Below are 26,433 nucleotides of genomic sequence, written 5' to 3' on the forward strand. Positions count from 1 at the left end.
TTGGATTCCTATGGCTTAACTTTCACAGAATTCTTTTAAATTACTCTGTCTAGGTACTGACTGACATCTTTTAATAGTTCCTGAAAATAATTATCTTTTTTGCATTCACTCTATTTGGAACCTCAGTTGAATATATATTACATCATTCCACTCTCTCCTTCCTGTCTCCCACATATTTTATATTTTACATATTTAATTTACATAATTTCTCTTATTCATATTTCCCCATTTTTAAATATCTGAACTTAAGTATTGATAATTTCTTCAGTTCTTTTAATGAACAAATTATTGCTTCATCTATGTCTAATTTGCTTTTAAACTTACCCACTTTGTTTTCTCTTCTTTTCTAAAGTATTACCTTGATTGCTTAGAACTTCTCTGGTTCTTTCCCAAATCTTGTCCCCTTCTCACAGTTTTCAGCTTCTCTTTTATTTCTTATAGTTACATTAAACATTGTGATTTTAATCCTGTGTATGATAAGCTTGATGTCTGAAAACATTCCAGATCTGTCTTCCTCATCTATAATTTCCCCCGGTTCTTCCCCATAGTACTTTGTTTTCGTGTGTCTGTGTGTATGTGTGTGTGACTTTTTTTAGTATTATATTATTACCAGATTTAATAACCTTTATCTTCCATGTGGGTCAAGTGTAAAAATCCATACTATAAAACTATAGATTTATCATTAGAAAATTTTGACTTAAGTAGGAAAGGATATTTTTGTGAACTAGCAGGTCAAAAGTTTACAAATTATAAAATATATAAATATGTATCATTTAAAACATTAAAATTAAATCTTCCAGGTTATCAAGAAAAAATAAAAATATAACCACAAACTAGGACCCTATTTTTTAAAACACATAAAATCTGCGGAGTTTATTTGAAGATAGGATTGAAGTTTGCATCTTCTAGGGGGAATAGTACTTCCTAGTTTCCCTCTATCATTGCTAATAACAGGGCTCTTCAGTTAAATTCACCAATTAGATTTTTTTTTTAATCTACACACATAGTATAATTGGCATGTCTCTCTTGCCTATGAGTTCAGCAAAGTGCCTAATAGCTTTTTAAAAAATATTTTTTAACATCTTTAACCCAATATTATCATAATTTTAATCAGATTGTTCAGGGTTCCAATCTGCTATAATACCAGAACTAGAACGGTACTCCCATTTTTGGCCATTTTTTTCCCATGTGTTTTCCTAACTCTTAGCTGGTGAGCTGATATAAAAGGGTGGACCTAAATTCAAGTTTACTTCCCCAAATATAAGATTTCTGGTTTCAAAGTAATGACACTTCAGGGATCCATCACTGGGCTCTAGCAGAAATACAATAGATGACCTCATTCATTCCCAGAGATAAACCTCAGATTGCAGAAGACTGTCAGAACCAAGAGTACCACACATCATGAGCTGGACTTTCCACCGTTTTAAAGTTTTTACAGTTATTAGGCTGCAGCCTTCAAACTCTGCCACAAGAAAAACTGCTGAAGGAACCCTGAGGTCTGAAGTTTCACAAGGAAAGCCTGTATACTACTTACAGGAATTTGTGTAGATCCTCCATTTTCTTCATTTTTTGTGTTTTACTTCTTGGATTACCTCTAAAACTCTGAATCTCACCATCATTCTTGCTTGAATTCGGTGACCTGGTCACTGGCAGTAACCCTTGGGTCTAATCTTTTAGCTCTTTCTTTCCTCCACAAGTAATTTGCCTTCCACAAAACTTTTCCTATCTTGGACCATATTCCATTTGTTCTTTTCCTGGATTTATAGTTATCTCTAGTCATCCCTTGTCCTCCTTAAGCACCCAACTTGTCTAGATCTATAAATTATAAAAAGTAGGCCTTGGAATGGAATTACTTGCCTCCTCCAGTTAATGGTGCACTTACTACTCAAACCAGATTGTTGGGAGTGTTACCTGAATCGGTCTTCCATCAGGTGTCAGCACCTCTTCTGAAAGTTCCATCATCTTCAAGGCCATCAGAGCAATGGGTTTAGCATGGCAGAGGCTTTTTCTGTGGAGTCCTGCTGCAACACAGTAGGCATCACCTATTGTTTCCACCTGTAGCAATCAGACAAATAAAATGCAAACATATGATAATGAGCCCGAAGAGAAATGATTAGATATCTGCAATCACAAATGTTGCTGAAAAACATGTCAACAAAACATCAATAAATTAAGCAATTAGACAACTGTGTATAATTACAGCAGAGTTTGCAAACAGCCACAGTGAAATACTGACATCTCACTCCAGGGCTGTTCATTAACATTATCACCAGAGATGATCATTGAAATTAGGAACAACTGTAATATAAAATAATTATCCCCCACAAAAATAGAACTGTCAGTATTTTGCCTAGATCACTTCCAAATAATCGCCTTTTGCAGAGCCATTCCTTCATGATCCTTCCAATTTCCAAGTAGTCTTTTGGAAAGTATTTTTTCCCCAATTTTTTCATCTGAAGAAAATTGTTCCACACTTTTAGATAGATCCGTAATTTTTGGTCATGTATGTTCTTTCTTACTCTTAAAAATTGTAATGTGTAATGTTTCTTAAATATTCATACTCCATGTGTCAACTACTTTATGTACATTGTCCCATTTTATCTTCCCAAATATTATGCATGAAAGAAACAAGTATTGGGCCAGGTGTGGTAGCTCATGCCTGTAATCCCAGCACTTTGGGAGGCTGAAGATCATGAGGTCAGGACATCGAGAGCATCCTGGCCAACATGCTGAAACCCCATCTCTACTAAAAATACAGAAATTGGCTGGGCATGGGGGTGCATTTGCAGTCCCAGCTACTTGGGAGGCTGAGGCAGGAGAATCACTTGAACCCAGGAGGTGGAGGATGCAGTGAGCCCAGATCACACCACTGCACTCCAGCCTGGAACAGAGCAAAATTCCATCTCAAAAAAAAAAGAAAAAAGAAACAAGTATTAGTGATATTTGAAAGATGAAAAAATTGAGGTGCAGAGACGTAGCCATAACCATATAATTAACAGGTACTATAGTGGTCTTTCTAGACCCTCTTCTATTGTCAACATCCATTCTGAATGCTCATTGCTGTTAATAAATATTTTAAATATTTGCTGCAGGTTAAAACTCCCAAATTTCCAAAGCACAGAACATGAGATAAAGTTCTATTATTTCAGAGAAAAGTTCTCTAATTATCCACGATAGAGATGGTGGTACTAATGGCAAAAAGTGCAATTACTTTTACACCAACCTAATAAAATCCTCAATAGTTTTAATATTATTAATTAGGCTGAAGTGATGAAAAATTGTACTAAATGTACAATTTCAATGTCACTTTTTCTGTAATGTGCTCCATGTTCCTTCCATTAGTTTCTATCAGATAATTTATCAAAGAACTAATCCTTTCTTTATTCTGTTTCAACAGCACTTCCACATCTCTCTGCTTTAACATTCAGCACAGGCTATAATCAATATGTGTCTATATAAAATCAGGACATATCCCTGGCTATGATGTGAGCTTTTAAGAAATGGGACCATGGTTTTATTTATTTATTTTTTTTTTGTCTCTGTATTCACAGAACTTAGCACAGTGTCTGTAACATAGCTATTTAATAAATATCTAATATTTATTGACTATCTGCTAAACGAATAAGTTAACCATGTTAACCATAATTACAATAAGTAATTTTAACTGTTTGCTTATTTTCATCATTCATTTTATGAGCGCCATCTAGATCTGTGTGCTATGTAGATCCATATAGGAAAAATATGCATCACTTATAGAGATGATTCCAGCATAAATATACCAAGACTTATAAAATATTCTATTATTTTTAATATCAAAAATTAAATTTCCATGGAGAAGCATTCTAACACTATGGTATTAAAAAGATATACTGCATGAAATTATATGAGCACTAATTTAGGGAACATTGTGAGAACACTTAAGAAGCTCGTGGGACCAACACTGCAAAACTTATCACTTGATCATCAGGAAATATGTATCAAACTGATTTAAATACCCCTAGATCTATTGTTATATTCAAAATTTTCACTTTGACTTGTTTTCTGATGCCAGAAAAATGAAAATAAAATTATACTGTGGGAATAGAAAGACAGTGCAGTATGAGTTGGCAAAGGCTTTATTCCAAAGACTAAAATATACTTCCGGAAATAATGCTCACTAAGGAAGACAGCCATCAAAGAATAAACATTTAAAATGTGGCTATTTAACAATTTTCCCCTAATAAGACAATGTTCTTTGCTAATCCTCACATTATCCCGTACTTTCATATTTGTATACACTTTAAAATTCTATGATGCTATTAGCTGTGTACTTGGAAATTTATTTCTGGTTTTCACACAACAGAATATATAGCCAGTAAATTGCCTGCACAAACCAAAATGCTTTGCAGTCACTCTTAACATGCAAATTCCTAGAGTACAATCATTTCCTGAAATGTCTATCATCATCCTCATCCACATCTCAGTCTTTTCAGAGAAACATGCATTGAATTCCACTAAATGTGCATTTCTAGAATTTGCACAAGAATACATGGATATTAGTTATAAGTTGCACTTTCTCCTTAGGAGTGTGTACTCTAATTGCATATAAAAGATGGACCAATATGTTATCAACTCATATAATATATAAGTGAATGAAGTACAAAATAGATATAGGCACACTGTAAATATAACAAATTCATATTACAATCCATACATTATTGTATAAAACTACGCATGGTGGCTGACACCTGGAATCCCAACATTTTGGGAGACCAAAGCAGGAGGACTGCTTGAGTCCAGGAGTTCAAGACCAGCTTGGGCAACACAGTGATACCTCAATCTCCACAAAAAAATTTTAAAAATTAGCCAAGTAAGGTGACCCTTACTTGTAGTCTCAGCTACTTGGGATAACTAGAACCCAGGAGATCAAGGCTGCAGTGGGCTATGATTTCACCACCACACCGCAGACTGGGTGACAGAGTGAGAGCAAGACCTTTCTCTCTCTCTCTCTCTCTCTCTCTCATTCTCTCTCTCTGTCTCTCTCTCACTCTCTCTACATATAATCTCTCTATACATCTATATATCTCTCTATATAATCTATATATATCTATATATAATCTATATATCTATATATATATGTACACACACATATATATATGAAAACATTTTTTAAGTTTCTATATGTTGAGTATTGATGAATAATTGTGAGAATTTTACTTCCTAATATGTGTTACCATTTTTTTGATGTCTATGTCTTTCCCAGCTCTTTGGTCCTATTATTTCTAATATTTGGAAACTAAATATATGTATTCAGTATGCAAACCAAATATATGTATATACTTACTAAATATATGTACATACTAAATATATGTATATGTGCATATATATGTATATACATACTAAATATATGCATGTGTATATATATACATAGTATATACATACTAAATTTCGAAACTAAATATATGCATTAGTATGTATACTAAATATATGTATATACTTACTAAATATATGTACATATTAAATATATGTTTGCATATGTATGTATATACATACTAAATATATACATATATATTTAGTTTCCAAATATTAGAAATAATAGGACCAAAGAGCTGGGAAAGACACAGACATCAAAAAAATAGTGACACATATTAGGAAGTGAAATTCTCACAATTATTCATCAATACCCAACATATAGGCACATAAAAAATGTTTTCATAGGCTATGTTAGATTATGATACAGTAACAATATAACCTCCAAATCTTAAAGCGCTAAATAAGCAAAAGTTTATTTCTCATTCATTCTACATATCCCTTTGGGTTAAGAGTTTGGGGTGCAGGACAGAAACTCTGTGCCACAACTCTTTTCTTCAGGAACAATGCTATTAGAACCTTCACATCTGGAACTAGTTGCCACAGCAGAAGAAAAGAGGTTCTGACTAATTGTACAGGAGCTCTTAAAGCTTCCTCCCAGATGTGACATATATAACTTATTTTTGTGATTCATTGACCAGAGCAAGTGCATGGCTATGCTTAACATGTAGAGAATGGGAAATGGCAGACTACCTTGTACCCAGAAAAGATTAGTCAGAAATACAGAAATATTTAGTAAATAGCATTAATGAAGACATGAATGAAGAAACAATCACACATTCTCTAATATCAAAATGTCTGGACAGTTTGAGAAATTCACATATACATTAAGTAAAGTCTAAGTAATATATATCTGTGATTTTTTTTTCTTTCCAGATATATTCGGCACCTTAAGAATTTTGGCAGAAACACAACTGTCTTAATGCAGCTTTCCATGAATGCTCCATTTTCCTCTCTTCTCCCTTCCTTTAAGGCAGCTCTATGTAAGTTTAGCAAAATTAAATATATGTGGAAATGTTACTGGATTCCTTTGAAGTAATTAGTGGGTTTTACTTCAAAAGGAGCAGGAAAAGTGAAAGTGGTATATATCAGTTCCATTGCTCCTGAGTTTATTTCCTTGGGCTAAACCAAAATGAAACAAGTGGACATTGTAAACAGACTACAAACAAAAAATGTCAAAAGAGTTGACTTTGTTCTGGATTCTTTTATAATTGCCTCAGTGTTTTTATATAGTTTTAAACACAACAGACACAGTTGAAAATAGTGCATTTCATTTATTTTCACCATCTCCCACCTGTTCATGAATGGCATTGGATAAGAATAAAGATGGCTAAACTAAGCATGGAGATGGGAAAAAGATAATACTTATGCAAATGTCTGAAAAACTTACATTATTTTCTGAACATAGAAGAGGAGGTTTAAGTACTAAAAATACGTACAACTGCTGCCTTACATATTACTATAGCTGCTTTTATAAAACTTTAAAGAATTTGCATATCTCGGTTTATCTTTTCTCAAAACTTTAGAATCTAAATCCTCACATTATTCCAGAACAGAAATAAAGGTGATGTAAATAAATTTATTAGAGCTATGCATTCACCTTGTGTGTGTGTGTGTGTGTGTCAGGGTCTTACTATGTCACCCAGACTGGAGTACAATAGCATGATCTGGGCTCACTACAACCTCTCTATCCAAGGCTCAAGCAATCCTCCCACCTCAGACTCCCAAGTGGCTTGGACTACAGGTGCATGCCATCATGCCTGGGTAATTTTTTTTTTTTTTTGTAATTTTTGTAAAGACAGGATTTCACATGTTGCCCAGGCTAGTCTCGAATACCTGGGCTCAAGAGATCTGCCCACCTTAGCCTCCCAAAATGCTGGGATTACAGGCATAAGCCACTGCACCCATCCCATTTACCTCGTTTGCTTATTTCAGTTTTAGATAATTTTAAAGAATTTATTTTAGCTTCTAATAGAATTTCATCTTCATACCATTTTTCTCCTTGCCCTCACGGCTAATACTCAATAAATATCTGGGAATTTCTTGGATATTTGGACACAAATGAAAAAAGGAATGGCGGTAGGAGGTTCAGTATTGAGGATAAGATTAGCCAAAAAGAATAATGTATACAGTTAGGCAATTAACCATCCCTGTTCCATAGGACTCATGACCATCTCAGTCCTTCAATCCCACAGTCCTAATTCTGTCCCTCTTTGAATTTTCTATGGGGCATAAGAGCAGAGGGTCAGAGAGCTCTGGTAGTCTATCTTACTGAACAATCTTCCCCAGACATAGTCAAGAGAAGCAGCACATTAGAAAGTTTGCTTTCTAGATATTTTAAGGCTCCAGTGCCTTAAAAAGAGAAAGGGAAGGAGAGAAGAGATACTGGAATGAGATGCAGGCAGACAGATGTAGACAAAACTGAAAGACAAGGTACACCTTCTTTTTCCTCCTAGTATCTCACAGAGCACTGGGACACCTGATCATGCTCGCTGGGTGAAAGGGGACTGGTAAATGTCCCATATTCTTCATGAGCTTATTGGCTGTGGCCAAGAATGCCTGTTCTTAGAAAGGATGCCCTATTTCCCTTGCTGAGAGAACTGGGCCACACCTGCCCGCCCAATCACCTGACATTTGGTGTGGTTCCTAGGTGACAGGGAGGAAGGCACAGTAGAAGGTTTCTCCAGTGGTTGGCTGATGGTCTGAGTCCACAGGCAGTTGTGGAAGTCCTTGTTGACTAGAAATTGAACAATAAGGTCAGTGGCGCTCTGCATAAGAATATTCAAAAGGCTGTCCAGGACGGACACACACACACACACGCACACACACACACACACACAGAGAGAGAGAGAGAGAGAGAGAGAGAGAGAGAGAGAGAGAGAGAGAGAGAGACAGCCCAGGCCTTCATGGATATTTACTAGTAAAAGAAGAGCAGGAAAAACTATCGTCTAGATTAAGAGGCCCTCTACTTTTTGTACTTCACCTCAGACACACACAGCAACTTGCCACTGTTTATGTCCCTATTTTGCCAGATAGTAGCGTGGCTGAAATGAACCCTTAACCAAAGATGAAAATCTATGTGCTTGTGGTCAAGCAAAGGTATTAAGTCCATGGAATGCCCACGGGACATACCCAAAGATAAGCAGCTTGCCACCAGCCTTGCACCCAGCCTTTTGTTGTTCTTGAGGTTGAGGTTCTTAAAGATACACTGACCCTCTCTGAAGAAAACTCATAAAGATCCACATCAAAAAGAGACAGGAAGGCCCTGCCACAGACAAGGGTTCCACCACGCAGATGAAGAATGCAGTTTTCATCATTTTCCTGCCTTAGGCAAAGTGATGGCCATGTTCATAAAAGCCACATTCTCGAAGCTGGGATTACTAAAAGTCCAGAGAAGCCAAGATGCAAGCTGGTCAGCACATCGACATTGCTGTTGGCCAAGCACAGGTCCAATAATAGATGGCAGATGATCTGGAGCAGGGGTAACTTCCGAAGGAAGGAGTCAGCTACACTGATACCCAAACAGCCTGAGTATCTCCATGGGTTGTCGTGCCGAAGGTAACCTGGCTTTTCCTCCACATGACAGCTGGTATTTCAGGAGTTGGGCCAGAGATCCCTTTAAAAAATAACAGCAATCTTTTCAGGTTCTGGAGGGGAGGCTATGGTCCGAGAACCAGGTGAAGAACCGACAGGTGGTATCCTGCCCCTACAGGAATGCAGCATGGGATCCTTGCCATGTGACTGGAATGAAAGGGAATGCCGCTTGTCCAGAGGATCTGACCCTGTATTCTTTAATGATTACCTTGTTTGTGAAGTAAAGGTTTATTCAAAAAAAGGATTTGAACATGTAGCATGTCCTTAGATGTCTAAACTCTTTTTACCTCTTAATTTAGATGATCCTCAGCAAATCTGCATCTTGGCCGCTGTGCATGACCTTGGGTGGGGGTGGTTTCAAAAGGTGGCATCCCAAAAGGTGAGTATGTGTATATTTTGTTTGATGAATCTGTGGTCTCCTCTGAGTGTCACCATATCCACCCAAACTTGGGCTCCAGCTGGAGGAAGGCCCTGTTAGCCCGTGCATATACTGTCTCCAGCTGCAGCCTTCAGAAAGTCCTTGGCATTTAGGGGCTGGACTTTGCCTTCTCCTTCATCTCTGTCACTTTATTTTCCTTCATCATTTCCTCTCTTCTCTACATGGAAATCACTTCATTAACCCTTCTTCAACCTACATTTCTTCCTCCTCCATCATCTCTCCACCTTCTTTTCACCCACCACCTCCTCAGCTTTCCTCACCTCTCCTGCTGGTATTGAGAAAATGGCACACTCCTCAGTTATCACTGTTTTCGCCGACTCACCATTCCAGCTATTGCCTGAGTCCCAGGCCCAGCCGCAACCCTGTAGGTTATTCTCCCAGTGCTTATGGGGATGGAGAGGCCACTCCTTCCTGAAAGCAGGATGCTCACCAGGCCCAGTGGAGCCAGTAGAAAACGGAATAATCATAGACGATGACTGCAGGGTACCTGAAAACTGCCACATCTCTGTCACCCTAGCTCTAGAGGAGGGAGTGCCCCTGGTCCCAAGTTGCTGGGACCCGAACAAGAGAAAAACAAAACTGAGTAATAAGAGGCTCCACCTTCCATAAAGAACAAAGAAGCAGCCTCTACTTCTTTGGCAGCTGGGCATAAGCATCTGCATTTTAATTAGACATTATAATGTGAATCTACTGCAGTGCAGTTTAATTTTATTCTTCCCCATAAATGTGATTACCAAAAAGCAATATTATTAGGATGTTCTTTTTCGTTTCTGTAAGTAATCTTGTAGTCATTAAATATTAACATCTATATTATATGATCTTATTTTATGATGCTAAAGGTTAATATTCTACAAATAATTTTTGTATATTAATGAGATTTATGTTACAGAGGCTGGAGCTCCATACTTGTCCTCCATGTGAAGTCATGGGTAATATCTGCAGAACTAAGGAGTGATAAAAAGTCATTAAAGTAACCTTGTAATACGTCTAACTTTCTATGGGCTTACTGTCATGTGAAGTAGTGAAAGTCCTCAGTTGGCATTGCCATTAACGTACACTGGCACTTCAGAGAGAAGAATCTGTGTACATAGGTATCCACTCCTTGCATAGGCTCAGGAAAATAAAAGGTCACCTGCTCCTAAAGCCCACCATCATTTTTAGATGTGGGCAGCTTTGTTCTCCACTACAGCTTTAAATTCAAAGCTAATTATTATCAGAGACCCTAAGAGAGAGGATGGATTGAAACTAGGCTTATTTACTCTTTCTAATGGCTCCCTGAAAGCCTCATGGATGCACATATTACTTTTAAAGAAGAAGATGCAAAAAGAGAAGAAAAACTGTTTCCACTTCACTGAGTACACAATTCTTTTAGGGCACATCCCAAACAAAACTGCAAACTAGGCATAGTCTATCTCAGGACTCAGCCCGCAGTATTTTCAAGTTTTCTTTCCCAGTTTCTGGATCTGTAATTTTCTTTCTTTTTGTTTGGCAAGGGGAGGTTCTGTAACTTTCTTACAACCATATCTGATGGACAAATTTTTATCACTCTCACAGTATGTATCATGCGCGCACGCGCGTGTGTGTGTGTGTGTGTGTGTGTGTGCGTGTGTGTGTATCTTCTCTCCCCCTACTAGATATTAACTTTATATCCCTGGACCTGAGTACAGTATCAGAATGCCCATAAGGGTTCTATTAGATGCTTTAAATTGCATCCAATTTCTACATTTAGGGGTCAGAACTGGCCCTTAACAAAGTTTTCAATTGCAAAATTCAGGACAACCTCGTGCTTAAGAATCACCAAAAGGGTATTTGTTGAAAGTTAGATTCCCAGGCTCCACTTCATTTACTGAATCAAAAAATGGATATAAGGCCCAGCTATCTGCATTCGCAAGCTCCAGTTGTTTAATGATTCCCAAGGTCTGAAGATTTCTGTATATGAAGTGAGTTAAAAATAGTACAATATTCACCCAGACATTCACCTTTTTTTAAAGAGCTGTGGCTTTCAGAAAGGAGAAGAGCCATTCTAACCTGACCCCAGCTAGTTCCATGTACTCATTTTCTGTCTTCCACTCTATCCATAGGGATAATAAACTTTTCCAGATATTTCCTTGTTTGTTGCAAATGCAGACCACAACGACCAGTCCAAACATGCACATGCACACACAACACACGCTGAGAATCATCTGGCACAGTAGGCATTCAATGATCCAAGGAAAGTTTGTTGAGCTCAATTAAACACACCCAAGCTCATTGTACATAATGATTTAGCAATTCAAATGGAAACAAGTTTAACTAAGGATTTTACTGACAAGCATACTTAAAAAAACAACACAAAAAAATACCTCTTCATTCTTTATTTAAAAAAAAAAAAAGATCTATCTAATTATCCTCATTTGGGTTGATATTTTTGACCCAAATACAGTGCTTCTTTTAAGGATGTCTCTACAGTGCTCAGCTGGTACAGTGTTGAAAAGGAGGTCATGGATATAAATAGAACAGTGATTTGGCCTGGGAACTACTCCCAAATGAAGGAAAATGGATTCCAAATGACTGCCTATCACAGAAAGCTCTCCTGATAAAACTCTCAGTAGACCTTTCAATGTGCATTCCAGTTCCTGCACAGGAATCTCCATTGTGTGGAAAATACTGTTTCTACATCCCAGGTTGTTTGTCATAAAGGATATTGAATACTGAGGCATGTTAGGAAAGAGAAATACATAAAAATATCCAGAAATACATAAAAATATCAAAATTTCTAAATCATTGTTAGATGTGGGCAATTCAAAATTTCTTTCTGATAAACAGTCCTGTAAGATCTTCAACAACAGGGCTCCAGTTTCCCAGGTTTATCCACCTCTACCATTGTAATTTACTCCATGTTTCAATCAGAATGGATAACTCAATGTTCTTTGCAAACTTTCTGTACCTCCCACCACCGTATTAATATTCAAAGTTATTGCTCTACCTAGAATTCATCCACTCACTCTTTTTATAAAATAATATTGAGTCTATTATTTTTCAAGGATTTCTGATTTACCAGAACTTTAAACATACCCTCAGAGAACGGCAAATGTCTGCTATATTTTGAAAAAACACGTAAGGAGTGCTAAATAATGTTAATTGATGTCACAAAAGTAAATTCTGTGACCTAATTAGCATATCAAGTGAAAATATTTCATTAAGAATTTGTTTTTTAGGATTTGTTTTCCAGTTTATTAATTTTTTGATTTTTAATTATGGGTACACAGTACATATTTATGTTTACATGAAAGAGATTTTTATAAAAGTGTGAAATGTGTAATAATCACATCAGGGTAAATGGAATATCCATTACCTCAAGAATTTACCCTTTGAGTTACAAACAATCCAATTATACTCTCTTAGTTATTTTTGAATGTACAATTAAATTATTTTTGACTATCGTCATCTTGTTGTGCCAGCAAATACTAGGTCTTACTCATTCTTTCTCTTTTTAGTGTCCATTAACTATCCCCACTTCCCCATGACTACCCTACTACCCTTCCTAGTGTCTTGTAACCATCCTTCTGCTGTCTCTCTCCATGAATTCAATTGTTTAAATTTTAGTTCCCACAAGTGAGAATGTGGGAAGTTTGTCTTTCTGTGCCTGGCTTGTTTCAGTTAACCTAATGACTTTCAGGTCCATCCATCTTGTTGCAAATGACAGGATATCATTCTTTTTATGGCTGAATAGTACCCCATTGTGTAAATGTGCCATATTTTCTTAACTCATTTATCTGTTGATGGACGCTTAGGTAGCTTTCAAATCCTGGCTATTGTGAATAGTACAATAATAAACATGGGAGTGCAGATATCTCTTCCATATACTTATTTCCCTTCTTTTGGGCATATACCTAGGAGTAGGATTGCTGGATTGTACGATAGTTCTTTTTCAGTTTTCTGAGGAACCTACAAACTATTCTCCATATAGGCTGTACTAATTTACATTCCCATCAACCGTGTGCAAGGGTTCCCCTTGCTCCACATTTTCTCCAGTATTTGCTACTGCCTGTCTCTTGGATAAAAGCCATTTTAACTGAGGTGAGACACTATCATATTGTAGTTTTGACTTGCATAGCTGTTTGCCATTTCTCTTCTTTTAGGAAATATATACTCTGACCTTTTGTTCACTTTAAAATCAGTTTATTAGATTTTTTTCCCTATTGAGTTATTTGTACTCCTTATATATTCTGGTTATTAATCCCTTATTGGATAGGTAATTTGCAATTATTTTCTCCCATTCTGTGGGTTGTCTTTTCACTTTGTTAATTGTTTCCTTTGCTGTGCAGAAGTTTTTTAACTTAATGTAATCCCATTTGTCCATTTTCACTTTCATTGCCTGTGCTTGTAGGATATTACTCAAAAAATCTTTGCCCACTCCAATGTCCTGGAGAGTTTCCCTAATGTTTTCTTTTAGTGGTTTCATAGTTTGAAGTCTTAGATTTAAGTGTTTAATCCATTTTATTTTGATTTCTCTATATGGCAAGACAGAGTGGTCTAGTTTCATTCTTCTGCATATGCATATCCAGTTTTCCCAGCATCATTTATTGAAAAGACTGTCCTTTCCCAAATGTATGTTCTTGGCACCTCTGTCAAAAATTAGTTAACTGTAAATGTATGGATATATTCTGGGTTCTCTGTTCTGTTCCACTGCTCAATGCATCTGTCTTTATGCCAGTACCACGTTATTTTGGTTACTACGGCTCTGTAGTAAAATTTGAAGTTGGGTAATGTGATTCCTCTAGCTTTTTTTTTTTTTTTTTTTTTTTTTTTTTTTTTTGCTGTATAGCTTTAGCTATTCTGGGTCTTTTGTGATTCCATATACATTTTAAGATTAAGTTTTATATTTCTGTAAAGCAAGTCATTGGTATTTTGACAGGAACTGCACTGAATCTGTAGTTTGCTTTGGGTACTATGAACATTTTAACAATGTTGATTCTTCCAATCCATGAACATAAAATATATTTCCATTTTTGTGTCTTCTTCAATTTCTTCAATCAATGTTATATACCTTTCATTGTAGAGTTCTTTCACTTATTTGGTCAAGTTTATTCCTAGGTATTTTATTTTATTCCTCTGACAATGTATTTCAAATAGCTTGTCTTCAGGCTAATTCTTTCCTCTGCTTGATCAGCTCTACTATTAAAAGGACTCTGATGCATCCTTCAGTATATCAATTGCATTTTTCAACTTCAGAATTTCTGCTTGAGTATTTTTAATTATTTCAATTTCTTTGTTAAATATATCTGATAGAATTCTGAATTCCTTCTCTGTGTTATCTTAGATTTCTTAGTTTCCTCAAAACAGCAATTTTGAGTACTCTGTCTGAAAGGTCACATATCTCTGTTTCTCCAGGATTAGTCGCTATTGCTTTATTTGGTTTATTTGGTGAAGTCACATTTTCCTGGATGATCTTGGTGCCAGGTGGCATTCAACTGTGTCTGTTCATGAAGAATTCAGAATTTATTGCAGTCTTTATAGTTTGGTCTTGTTTATACATGTCCTCTTGGGAAGGATCTCCAGGTATTTGAAAGGACCTGGGTGTTGTAATCTACGTCCTAGATCTACTGCCATCTGAATTAGATCTGCATTAGGGGGCACCCCAAGCCCAGTAACGCTGTGGTTGTTGTACACTCATAGAGGCACCACCTCAGTGGTCTTGGATGAGACCCAGAAGAATTCTCTGGATTGCCAGGCAAAGACTTTTATTCTCTCCCTTACTTTCTCCCAAACAATGGGAGTCTCTCTCTCTGTGCTGAGCCACCCAGGGCTTTGGATGGGGGGACACTAACAATGCTGTGGCCACCAACACTGGGACAGTGCTGGTTCAGACCTAAAGCCAACACAACACTGCTATAACTACAACCTGCCTACTGCCTTTGTTTTCGTATGGCCCTTGGGCTTTAAAAGCAGCTGGTGGCAAAGTTAGTCAGGCTTGTGTCCTTGGCTTCATTGCAGTGAGTTACTCCAAGGCCCAGAGAGTTCCTGAGATGCTATCTGGAGAGCTAAGGAATGGAATAAAAACCTTAGAAGTCTACCTGGTTTTCCGTTCTAGGGTGGCTGAGCTCACCCTGAAACCATGAGACACCTTCCTACTCTTCCCTCCCCTTTCCACAGTCAGAGGAGCCTCACCATGTGGCCAGCACTACCATAGGCCCAGTGGGACATCAGACAGGCTATTGCTGATATTCACTTAAGGCTCAAGGGCTCTTCAGTCAGCTTACCTGAATGCTACCAGACCTGGAGCCCATCCTTCATGGCAAATGGGCTGCCCTCTGGCCCAGGCCAGGTCCAGAAATGATACGGAAGAGCAAGGCCTAGAATCAGGAACCTCGAATGGCCTACTTGTTGCTCTACCTCACTGTGGCCAAGTTTGTACCGAAGGTGTAAGACAGAGTCCCCTTTACTTTTCCCTCTGCTTTTCTCAGCCAGATGGAGTTGCTCACTATAGCCACCACAACTAAGACTGCCGAGTCTCACTTGAAGCCAGTGCACCTAGAGTCTTGCTCAAAGCCCACAGAATAGGATCTGCATATCATTTGCGGTTATCCAGGGCCCAAGGTAACTCTTTGGATGATGGGTCCTGCCAGGACTGGATCTTTCCCTTCCATACAGTAGATTCCCTTGTGGTCCATGGTGTGTCTAGAAATGTCTGGGAACTAGTGTCTGGCATGGCGACCTCATGACTCTGACCAGTACACTATCCTGCTGTGGCTGAGCTGGTATCCAAGATACAAGACAAAGTCCTCCTTACTTTTCCCTCTCCTCTCCTTAAGTGAAAGGAAGAAGTCTCTTTTGGAGATATAAGTTGCACTGTCTGGGGTTGGGGGAGGGGTGCTGCAAGTATTTCCTTAGGGGCCAAGTTGGTATCTCAGTAAGTTGTGTCTCCCACAAGTCCACTGGCTCCAAGCCCACCTCAGAACTAAAACGTGCAGTATTTGTGGCCTGGACTGACTCATGTATTTAAGATCCCAGAGCACTTTAGTCCATGGTGGCAAGGTTTGGCAGAACTCGGGTTCTAACCAGTGGTATGGGTGATTCCCCTCTGCCTATAGCTGGTCTAAATGCTCACTCTGTGTGAGGGTGCCAGCTGAGTTCAGCCCAGTTTTGCTTTCTGCTGTGACAGGACAGCACTGAGTTCAATACAAAGTCTCCTAATCACTGCAGTCTTCTCTCAAGCGCACAAATTTCTCCATGCTTTGTAGCTCCTGCAGGGGAAATTGGGAAGGTGTCGTATCAACAGTTGAGGACTCTTTCCCATATTCTCGAGTGCTTCTTTGAGCGATATGAAGTTTAAATTGGATGCTGTGAGTATTCACCTGATTTTGCTTCTTATGAAGGTATTTGTGTGTGTGTGTGTGTGTGTGTGTGTGTGTGCGCGCGCACGTGCACGCGCACGTGTGGATGGTTGTTCAGTTTGGTGTCTCTGAGAAGGAGACAATCAGTGGGACCTTCTAATCTGCCATCTTGCTCCACCCCTCAATAATTCATTTTTTAAAGAAGACAATCCTAGCCCACAAATGCTACAATTTTTATGTATCTATGGAATTACTGTCTTTTATCCCCTCAGAATAAGTATAGATTTACAAAAAAGCCTCCCCCAGTCCCTCTTCCAGAAGTCAAATTTGTCACATGCTTCCAAGTTAGTTCACTTCTTATACCATATCTTTTCTAAAAGGATCCCCAGTCCTCAGTACAATAATATATTTGATTCCTTTAGAACAACAATAAAATTTGGTTTTATATGTCTTATACTGAACTAATTTATATCAGTTCCTACCGAAACTATTCCAAAAAATTGAGGAGGGACTCCTCCTAACTAATTCTATGAGGCCAGCGTCATCCTGATACAAAAACCTGACAGAAATACAAGAAAAAGAAAAAACTTAGGGCTGATATTCTTTTTTTTTTGAGATGGAGTTTCGCTCTTGTTTCCCAGGCTGGAATGCAATGGCCCGATCTCGGCTCACCGCAACCTCCGCCTCCTGGGTTCAGGCAATTCTCCTGCCTCCGCCTCCTGAGTAGCTGGGATTACAGGCTTGAGCCACCGCGCCCGGCGGGCTGATATTCTTGATGAACACTGATTCAAAAATCCTCCATAAAATATTGGCAAACTGAATCCAGCAACAAATGAAAAAGCTTACCCACTATTGGCCCACACCTGTAATCCAAGCACTTTGGGAGGCTGAGGCAGGTCGATCACGAGGTGAGGAGTTCAAGACCAGCCTAGCCAACATAGTGAAACCCTGTCTCTACTAAAAACACAAAAACTAGCTGGGCATGGTGGCAGGTGCCTGCAATCCCAGCTACTCAGGAGGTTGAAGCAGGACAATCGCTTGAACACAGGAGCAGAGGTTTCAGTGAGCTGAGATCACCCATTGCACTCCAGCCTGTGCAACAGAGCAAGACTGTCTCAAAAAAAAAAAAAAAAAAAAAAAAGCTTACCCACTATCATCAAGTAGGCATTATCCCTGGGTTTCAAGGTTGATTCAACATACACAAATCAATAAATGTGATTCATCACAAAAACAGAACTAAAGGTAAAAACCACATGATTATCTCAATAGATGCAGAAAAAGGCTTTCAATAAAATTCAGCATCTATTCATGTTAAAAACTCTCAATAAAATAGATATTGAACATACCTCAAAATAATAAGAGTCATATATGACAAATCCGTAGCCAACATCATACTGAATTGGCAAAAGCTGAAAGCATTCTCCTTGAAAACCAGCACAGGACAATGGTGCTCTCTCTTCCCTATCGTATTCAGTATAGTATATTGAAAAAGAAATTTAAAAGATCCCATTTAAATTAGCAATGAAAAGAATAAGCCACTTAAAATTAATTTAATCAAGGATGTGAACGATCTGTACATTGGAAACTATCATATATTGGTTAGAGAAATTGAAGAATACACATCAATGGAAAAATATGTGTTCATGGAATGGAAAAAATAATACTGTAAAAATGCCCACAGAACCTGAAGTGATTACAAATTCAATGCAATCCCTATCAAAATTCCAATGGCCTTTTTCACAGAAACAGAAATAATAATCCTAAAATTCATATATAACTACAATAGTCAAAATAATCTCGAGAATAAAGAACAAAGCTGGAGCCTTTGGATTTCCTGATTTCAAGCTAATCACTAAGGAATCATAATGAAAATAGTATGGTGCTGGCACAAAAAAATACACAAAACTAATGGAACAGAATGAGATAACCAGAACTAAATCTACACAATCTTTTATAAAGTCACCAAGAACACACAATGGAAGAAGGATCTTCTCTTCAATATATTGGTTGGGAAGCTAGATTGGGTTGGAGAAGTGAAATTAGATCCTTTTTCCTACGACACACAGAAAAATCCACTCAAAATGGGTTAAAGACACAAATGCAAGTCTGGAAACTGTAAAACTCTTAGCTAAACATTTAAAGACAAAGCTCTGTGACACTGGCCTTAGCAATGAGTTTTCAGATACACCAACAACACAGTCAACAAAAGCCATAAGCAAGTGGGATTACAGCAAACTAAAAATATTCTGTATAGTAAAAAAAAGTAAAAAACAAAAAAAATAACATAATGAAAAAGGTAACCTACAGAAGGGGAGAAAATATTTGCAAGCCACATGTCTGATGAGAGGTTAATATCCAAAATATTCAAAGAACTCATACAGCTCAATAGCAAAAGCACCAAACGGCCTGATCTTAAAATGAACAAAGAACCTGAATAAACATTTTTCAAAACAATACATAAAAATGGCCAACAGGTATATGAAAGGGCTCAAAATTATAAATCATCAGGGAAGTACAAATTAAAGCCACAATGAGATATCACCTCACACCTGTTAGAATAACTATTATCAAAAGTCTGAGATAACAATTGCTGGTGAGGGTATAGAGAAAATGGAACATTTGTACACAGTTCGTGAGGATGCAAATTGGTACAGCCATTATATAAAACACTATAAAAGTTCCTAAAAAATTAAAAGTAAAACTACTATAATTTTCAGCAACCTAACTTCTGGATACATATCCAAAAGAAATGAAGTCAGTATGTTGAAGAGATATCTGCACTTCCATGTTCATTGCAGCATTATTCAAAATAGCCAAAATGTGAGATCAGCCTGTGTCTATCAGCAGATAAATGAATAAAGAAAGTGTCATACACACACACACACACACACACACACACACACACAGCTATATGTAATGAAATATTATTCAGCCATAATAAATGACAAAATCCTGCCATTTGTGAATGAATCTGGAGGACATTACACTAAGTGAAATAAGCAGACACCGTATGATCTCACTTACAGTGAGAATCTAAATAACTCTCTGTGTTTCGCATATGAACAGAGAGTAGAATGGTGGTTGCCAAGGGGTGAGGGTGGAAAAACTGGGAAGATGTTAGTCAAATGGCAGAAATTTTCATTTATAAAGTGACTACCTTCTGGGGACCTAGCAGATGGTAAGCCAACTACAGTTAATAACACTGTATTTAAACTTGAAATCAGGTAAGAGAGTAGATCTTAAGTGTCCTCACTAAACATACACACACACACACACACACACACACACTCACTCACAAACACAATGTGTAATTATCTGATAATAGCTCAACTATGAATTAGACTGTAATAATCATTACAAAATTTATGCATAAACCATCACACTGTAAATCTTAAATTTATACAATTTTTATTTAATTATTAATATAATTCAAAAAAGCTAGATAAACAAATATATAAATACAATAAATAAAATCCAAAATAAAATCCAAATCTAATAAAATAAGTAAAACATCTCAATAGTGTTATTACCCAATGCCTAGATTAGTACTTAAACACAGTATATGACTAATTATTTATTAAAAATGAAATTAATGAATAAACATATATAAAAAGTTTAGCATGATACCTGGCAAGTATTAGGCATTCAACCAGTCCCTGTGCCTTCTTTCATAGCAAATTCCTCAAGACCTTCTCTCTGATTTTGGTTTTCCTTCATATGAATAACTCCTGATGGAGTCAACTGCTTCTACTATTGTTTAATTTACAACAATTTCCCACATATATATCTTGTTATTATTTTGAATTATGAATCGACAAATTCCAAACAACAATAATTTGCTGAACAAATTTTCTATGTCAACTGCAACAAATATGTGAGACCTATGATCTTGCTCCCATTTTACAGATGCAGAAGCTGAACACAGATAAGTTATATGACTTACTCAATTAGGTGACAAAGATATAATTAAAATCAGGTTTTCAGACTTTAATATCCTTTCCCCTACATTTAGCTGTCATTTCACTGTCATAAGCAATAACAACAGTCCTCATCTGGGCTCTCTCTGACAGTCAAAGGACCTTATACTAATCAGAGTGCTGAAATATGCCCCATCGGATATGAGGCAGTGAAACTAGTTATGGAATTTAGTAAGGGAAAAAGAGAGAGACACAAAGTTGCCCTTTGATGACAGCATAAAAAGCTATCCAATATTAAACTTTGACTATCATAGGAAAATACAACATGGAAAATTGCTTTGGAAAATCTTAAGAACAGCATTATCTTAATAGACAGCTTTCATAGATTCCAATACATTGTGCACGTGTACACCCTCCACCCCCGAAATATACAGGTAGATCGGCAGTCTAACGGATTTTGCTCCAACTTAAAGCAAATTTTTCCAACTTGAAAGTCATTTTACCCATTTCAAAACTTGCAAAATGCATCAAAACTTATAAACATTAATATTTATTTTAACCCAAATTTATGATGACAGAGTTAAATTCTCATCTTTCCACTTTAAAAGATGTTTGCAAAAATAAACACAAATCATTTAAAACTTGCCATGGATGAATAACTTATTAATAGGGAGGCAACAGCATTGATTTGCAGTGTGAAAATATTTTCCTAGCAAACTACATACAGCTCCAAAACTAAGAATTCAGACTCTTAGAATCTCACATAATTAGGGGACCTACTGAGAATTGTTCCTACCTGCCCCAACAAAAGGTTGTGGCGTATCACCCCTGTGATCAGAACATATGCTTCAGCCAGCCTGTTTCATTGTTAGGAACACGGATTTTCATAAGGATCTTCTACTGTGCTGAAATTATTCTTTTAACTTTTGTACAAAGATTCTCTTTAACCTCCGGGAGCCAAAGAGAACAAGTATTTATGATGTCTAACGCATATTCAAAAATAGTGCACATTTGTTGAATATCTTAAAAAAGGAAACCTCGTTATATTTTTACCTTTAGGCTAGAATTCAAATTGCAATTTACAAAGTCACGCTCATCCTTTAATTACCACAATGAGGGCCTCATATTTGTAACAAGGACCTTTGGTTGTTAGTTCTTTTCAGCCTCAGAATAGTCCTGTGACATACTATTGTTTTTATTTTAAAAAGACGAACTCTGTTAATTTGTCAGTCAGACAAAAAGTTGCTGGAGAGAACAAACCAATTTGTAACTAAATAAATATCTCATTTATGTATTAAAAGTAATGGCAAAAACCACAATTACTTTTGCACAAAGCTAATATATAAGTGCCAGAACAGTGTTTTTGTCCTGGTTCTGCATCTAACCAACTAGAAACACTAGCCATCTGACACATGATGATTTAAACCATTGCTTTCTTTTCTCTCACTCTGTCACCCAGGCCAGGGTGCAGTGGTGCCATCTCAGCTCACTGCAACCTCTGCCTCCTGGGTTCAAGCAATTCTCCTGCCTCAGCCTCCCTGGGATTACAGGCATGCCCCACCATGCTCTGCTAATTTTTGTATTTTTAATACAGACAGGGTTTCTACCATGTGAGCCAGGATGGTATCGATCTCCTCACCTTGTGATCTGCCTGCCTCAGCCCCCAAACTGTTGGAATTACAGGCGTGAGCCACCATGCCTGGCCTAAACCATTGCTTTTTAAAATATGAGCTTTAAACTAAATCAAACTAAATTCAAGAAACATTTGCAATTTACTAAACTCATCTTCAAAAGGGACACTTAGTATCTGATAGCACAACAGAGTGATCGTAGTTAATAATTGTACATCTTAAAAGAGTCTAACTGGATTGTTTGTAACACAAAAAGTAAATACTTGAGGAAATGGATACCCCATTTTCCATGATGTTATTATCATGCATTGCATGCCTGTATCAAAACATCTCATGTACCCCATAAATATATACACCTACTATGGACTCACAAAAATTGAAATAAAAAATTAAAAAAGACAAAAGGGATATCATAACACCTATTCCACAAGAAAATAAAATAAATATCACAACTTAAGCACTTAACACTGATTCAGGAACACAGTTTGTACTTACTAAATGTGAATTTTGTTAATTTCATTTTGCTTTCAGAAATTTTTACTTTTAAAATAACTGTTATTAACTGGTATTTAGTGGGAGAAGTATTTACAGCATTTCTGCTACATAAAAGCATTGGTTAGAGGTTTATTTAAAATAGGTAATAAAAACACCTCAATTCAGTGAGATTTGCACATTGTATTAAGGCTATCCCATCAGATAAGTGAGAGATAGCTGTCCTGCCTAGAAAATCAATTTCCATTTTTGTTAACTCACCCTATGTACAAACTAAAAGCAAATTGTTCATACTGTTCTGCTGAAGTGGTTAGTGGCAAAGATAAATGAGCAGTTTGAGCTTAGAGCTTAACATCTTTGCAGTTTATTGATATATATAAAAGAGAGATACTGTGTAATAACACAGTTAACTCTATAAGACTAATGAAAATCTTTCATTTGCATCATGGGGTAGCATTTATTCTTATTAGATGTAAGAGATCCTAGCAACACGGACTAATCTGCTAAGAGAACTTACTAGATACTTGTATCATAAATAAATTTCCTCACTGCCTGTAGAAGTGATATATCTTCTCTTGGGATTTCAGTCTGTTCAGGCTGCTATACCAGAATACCATAGACTGGGTGGCTTAAACAACAGGAATGTATCCTTTATAGTTCTGGAGGCTGGAAAGTCCAAGATCAACATGCCAGCCAATTCACTTCCCAGGTGACAGCTCTCTTCCTGGCTTACAGGTGGCTGCCTTCTTACTGTGTCCTCACAAAGAGGAGAGAAAGCAGACTCAGGTCTCTTCTTCTTATCATGATGCTAAGGCCATCACTGAGGACCCCACCTTCAAGACCTCATCTAAACTTAACTCCAAAGACTCCACCTCTTAATAATATCACATTAAGTAGGGCTTCAACACATGAATGGGGGGGGAGTCATAAATATTCAGTTCATACCACTTGGTTGTAAAAATCAAAAACATCAATCTCTTTGAAGTTGCCACCACTCTTTAGAAATTAAATATCAATAGGGACAAAAATAACCCCAAAACACTTCGAAAAATTCAGCAAGACACTTGATTAATATTAATTTCTGCTTAGCAATTGAAAGTATTTTAGTCTTCTATCTTCAGAATATGCCCCAACACTAAAAGAAATGTTCTTTGAATATAGAGGAAAAATAATTCAGGCTGCCATATTAGAATATAAAAAATAGACAGTTGGGGTTCAGTTTCATAGTATTGGTCACAGACATCTCACAAGTCATTATGACTTTAAGAAACACTGTCGTCTTTATAAATTTCATATTATAATTCAGAGTACACAGATGGATCCATCTTTAAGAATCTTTGAGGCCCCATGAAGGTAACACAAATAATGCATTTCAGAAAACTGTTTTTCTCCCTCCCTCCTTATCTTTTATTTCTCTCTCTCTCTCCTTCCTTCACAGTCTTTGGCATACAATGCAATTCTAATAATCTAAAAGAATAAATCCAAATAAATAAGCATTTTATCTATTTCTAGTAAGTGTTAGATACACAATGTTTATGTACATAAAAATACCTGCACATATACAACACACACACTCACACAGACACACATGCTTCTCATACAGGACAAGATATACCTGTTAGAAAAGTAATAATAACTAATATGTACATTTACCACCATGAAGCAGACACTGTTCTAAGCACTTCAATCTCATTTAAAAGCTCATAAAATAGGACTATAAAGCGATAAAATTAGTCTCTTATTTACCAATGATAAAACTGAGGCAAAGAGATTAAATAAGCCATGAAAAGTGGAAATATGAGAACTCCAACTAGTGCACTCAAGACAGCACTGGGATTCCACAGTCTCAGCTGAATGGAATGAAAGAAAAGTATCTTACGCTTACCTCTTCCTTATCTCCAACCAAAGTGCTGCCAAAGGCAAACATATAAATGAGGTTAAACCCTCTTCAGGTAATTTTTACAGCATATGGTATTTTGAAACTGACAATATAACTCCCCCCATAGAACAACTATCAGAACAGAATGCTTATCTGTGACTTTCACCTTACCTCCTAAAGCATATAAATGAGTTCTTTTCTATTCATTAAAATTGTTCTAAAAATACATGCTAATTTCCATAACATTTTTAAGGTTCTACGGAAGTCATGCCTCCTTATCAAATGAGTTCTAAATGTTTATTGAGTGATGAATGAGTTGAATAAGTTTTTTACTTAAGAAATTCTTTCCTAACTTACTAAAAAACATTGTTGCTTCATTTCTAACAAAATAGCAAAAGTAAATGATGTTGATGTTGATAGATACTACTGAAGAGAATTAACATAAATCTTTAATAGTACTCAATTTTAAAAGTATGTACACTGATCATTAAGAGAGAAAATATGTAAATCTTCAAGAAAAAATGAAGCAGTTACTCTTTACTAAATGGAACTGGCATTTCATGCTGCAAATGAAGTACAATGGCATATACATAATTATGAAATTCCAACAATACCCTAAGTACCTAAGTACTTTGAAAGGCTGTTTTACAACAAAACAAGGTGGAAGTGAAGCATTTCATTTTCCTGTTAAATCTAATTCATGCTAAATGATATCCTTAAGAATCTGCTGCATTTTCTGAAGGCTGGCTGAAGGTCCAGAGAGGAACAGAGCGCTTTAGTAGCTTCATATCAAATGTTAAGACAAATCAAAATTCTTGAGGCATAAAGTTGTACAGCCTTGAAACTCAATGTCAGAAACATCTGTTTTCAGCTTTTACAAAGGTTAAAGATGGGAATTTAACTCTGCTATAGCTCCTTATTCAAGACACAAGCTCAGGTGCTGCGAGTATATCCATGCAGAGCCCTGGCAGTCTTTACCAAGATACTCAGACCAGAAGGGCTTGCCTGACTCTCAGGTTCCCTGGGATATTAACATTCACGCTTAAAAGCCAACACTGATCATTTATATGTAAACTTATGTACAAGCATCTCTCTCATGGATATTTAGCACTATTCACTTTTGCATTTTGTATTTAATTTTAGAATGTGCTATGGTTTGAATGTGTTCCTCAAAATTCATGTGTTGTAAACTTAATCCTCAGTACAACAGTATTAAGGGTGGTACCTAATGGGAGGTCATGAGGATAGAGCCACTATTTGAAGAGCTTTCAGGAATGGGTTCACCTCTGCTCTTTCTTGCCCTTTAGCATTCATTCATGTGCGGATACAGCAAGAAGACCTACACCAGATGCCAGCGCCTTCATCTTGAACTTCCCAGTCTTAAGAACTGTGAGAGATTAAATTTCTGTTCTTTATAAATAACCCAATCTCAGGTATTCTATAATGACAGCACAAAATGTATGAAGACAGAATGTCTAGATTTTTTTTTCCCCACAAAGTGGTGAAGGAATTATAGTTAGCAGGAGTCTACAGTTAATAGAAGACTAAAGCATAATAATATACGGGTATAAATTAAATAATGTACATGATCTTAATGGCTTTTCTGACTCTTTTAATTGGTATTGTATTTATGGAGTTAGGAATTTATAAAGTTAACACTGTTTTCATTAGCCTCAAAAGATTTTTAGAATGACTCAATGTATCTTGTAATTTTTAAATTGTATTAATTCCAAGAGTGTCCCCAAGCACATTCCCTGCATTTTCAAGGAGGGATATAACCAACCTCCTAACTCTAGTATCTCAGTGGGCCTAATCC

At 36.8% G+C, this 26,433-nt stretch overlaps 1 protein-coding gene across 2 annotated transcripts in view; it reads right to left on the reverse strand.

The window, feature by feature from the left end:
• GUCY1A2 (guanylate cyclase 1 soluble subunit alpha 2) overlaps positions 1 to 26,433 on the reverse strand; it is a 325,806-nt gene that overhangs the window by 102,350 nt on the left and 197,023 nt on the right. For both annotated transcript variants that reach the window (XM_039471375.2, XM_074400512.1), the window contains exon 6: positions 1,912 to 2,055. In XM_039471375.2, coding sequence (XP_039327309.1) covers positions 1,912 to 2,055 — 144 coding nt within the window. The remainder of the gene's footprint in view (positions 1 to 1,911; positions 2,056 to 26,433) is intronic.

Source organism: Saimiri boliviensis, chromosome 6 (genome assembly GCF_048565385.1).
Source record: "Saimiri boliviensis isolate mSaiBol1 chromosome 6, mSaiBol1.pri, whole genome shotgun sequence".
Lineage (NCBI taxonomy): Eukaryota > Metazoa > Chordata > Mammalia > Primates > Cebidae > Saimiri > Saimiri boliviensis.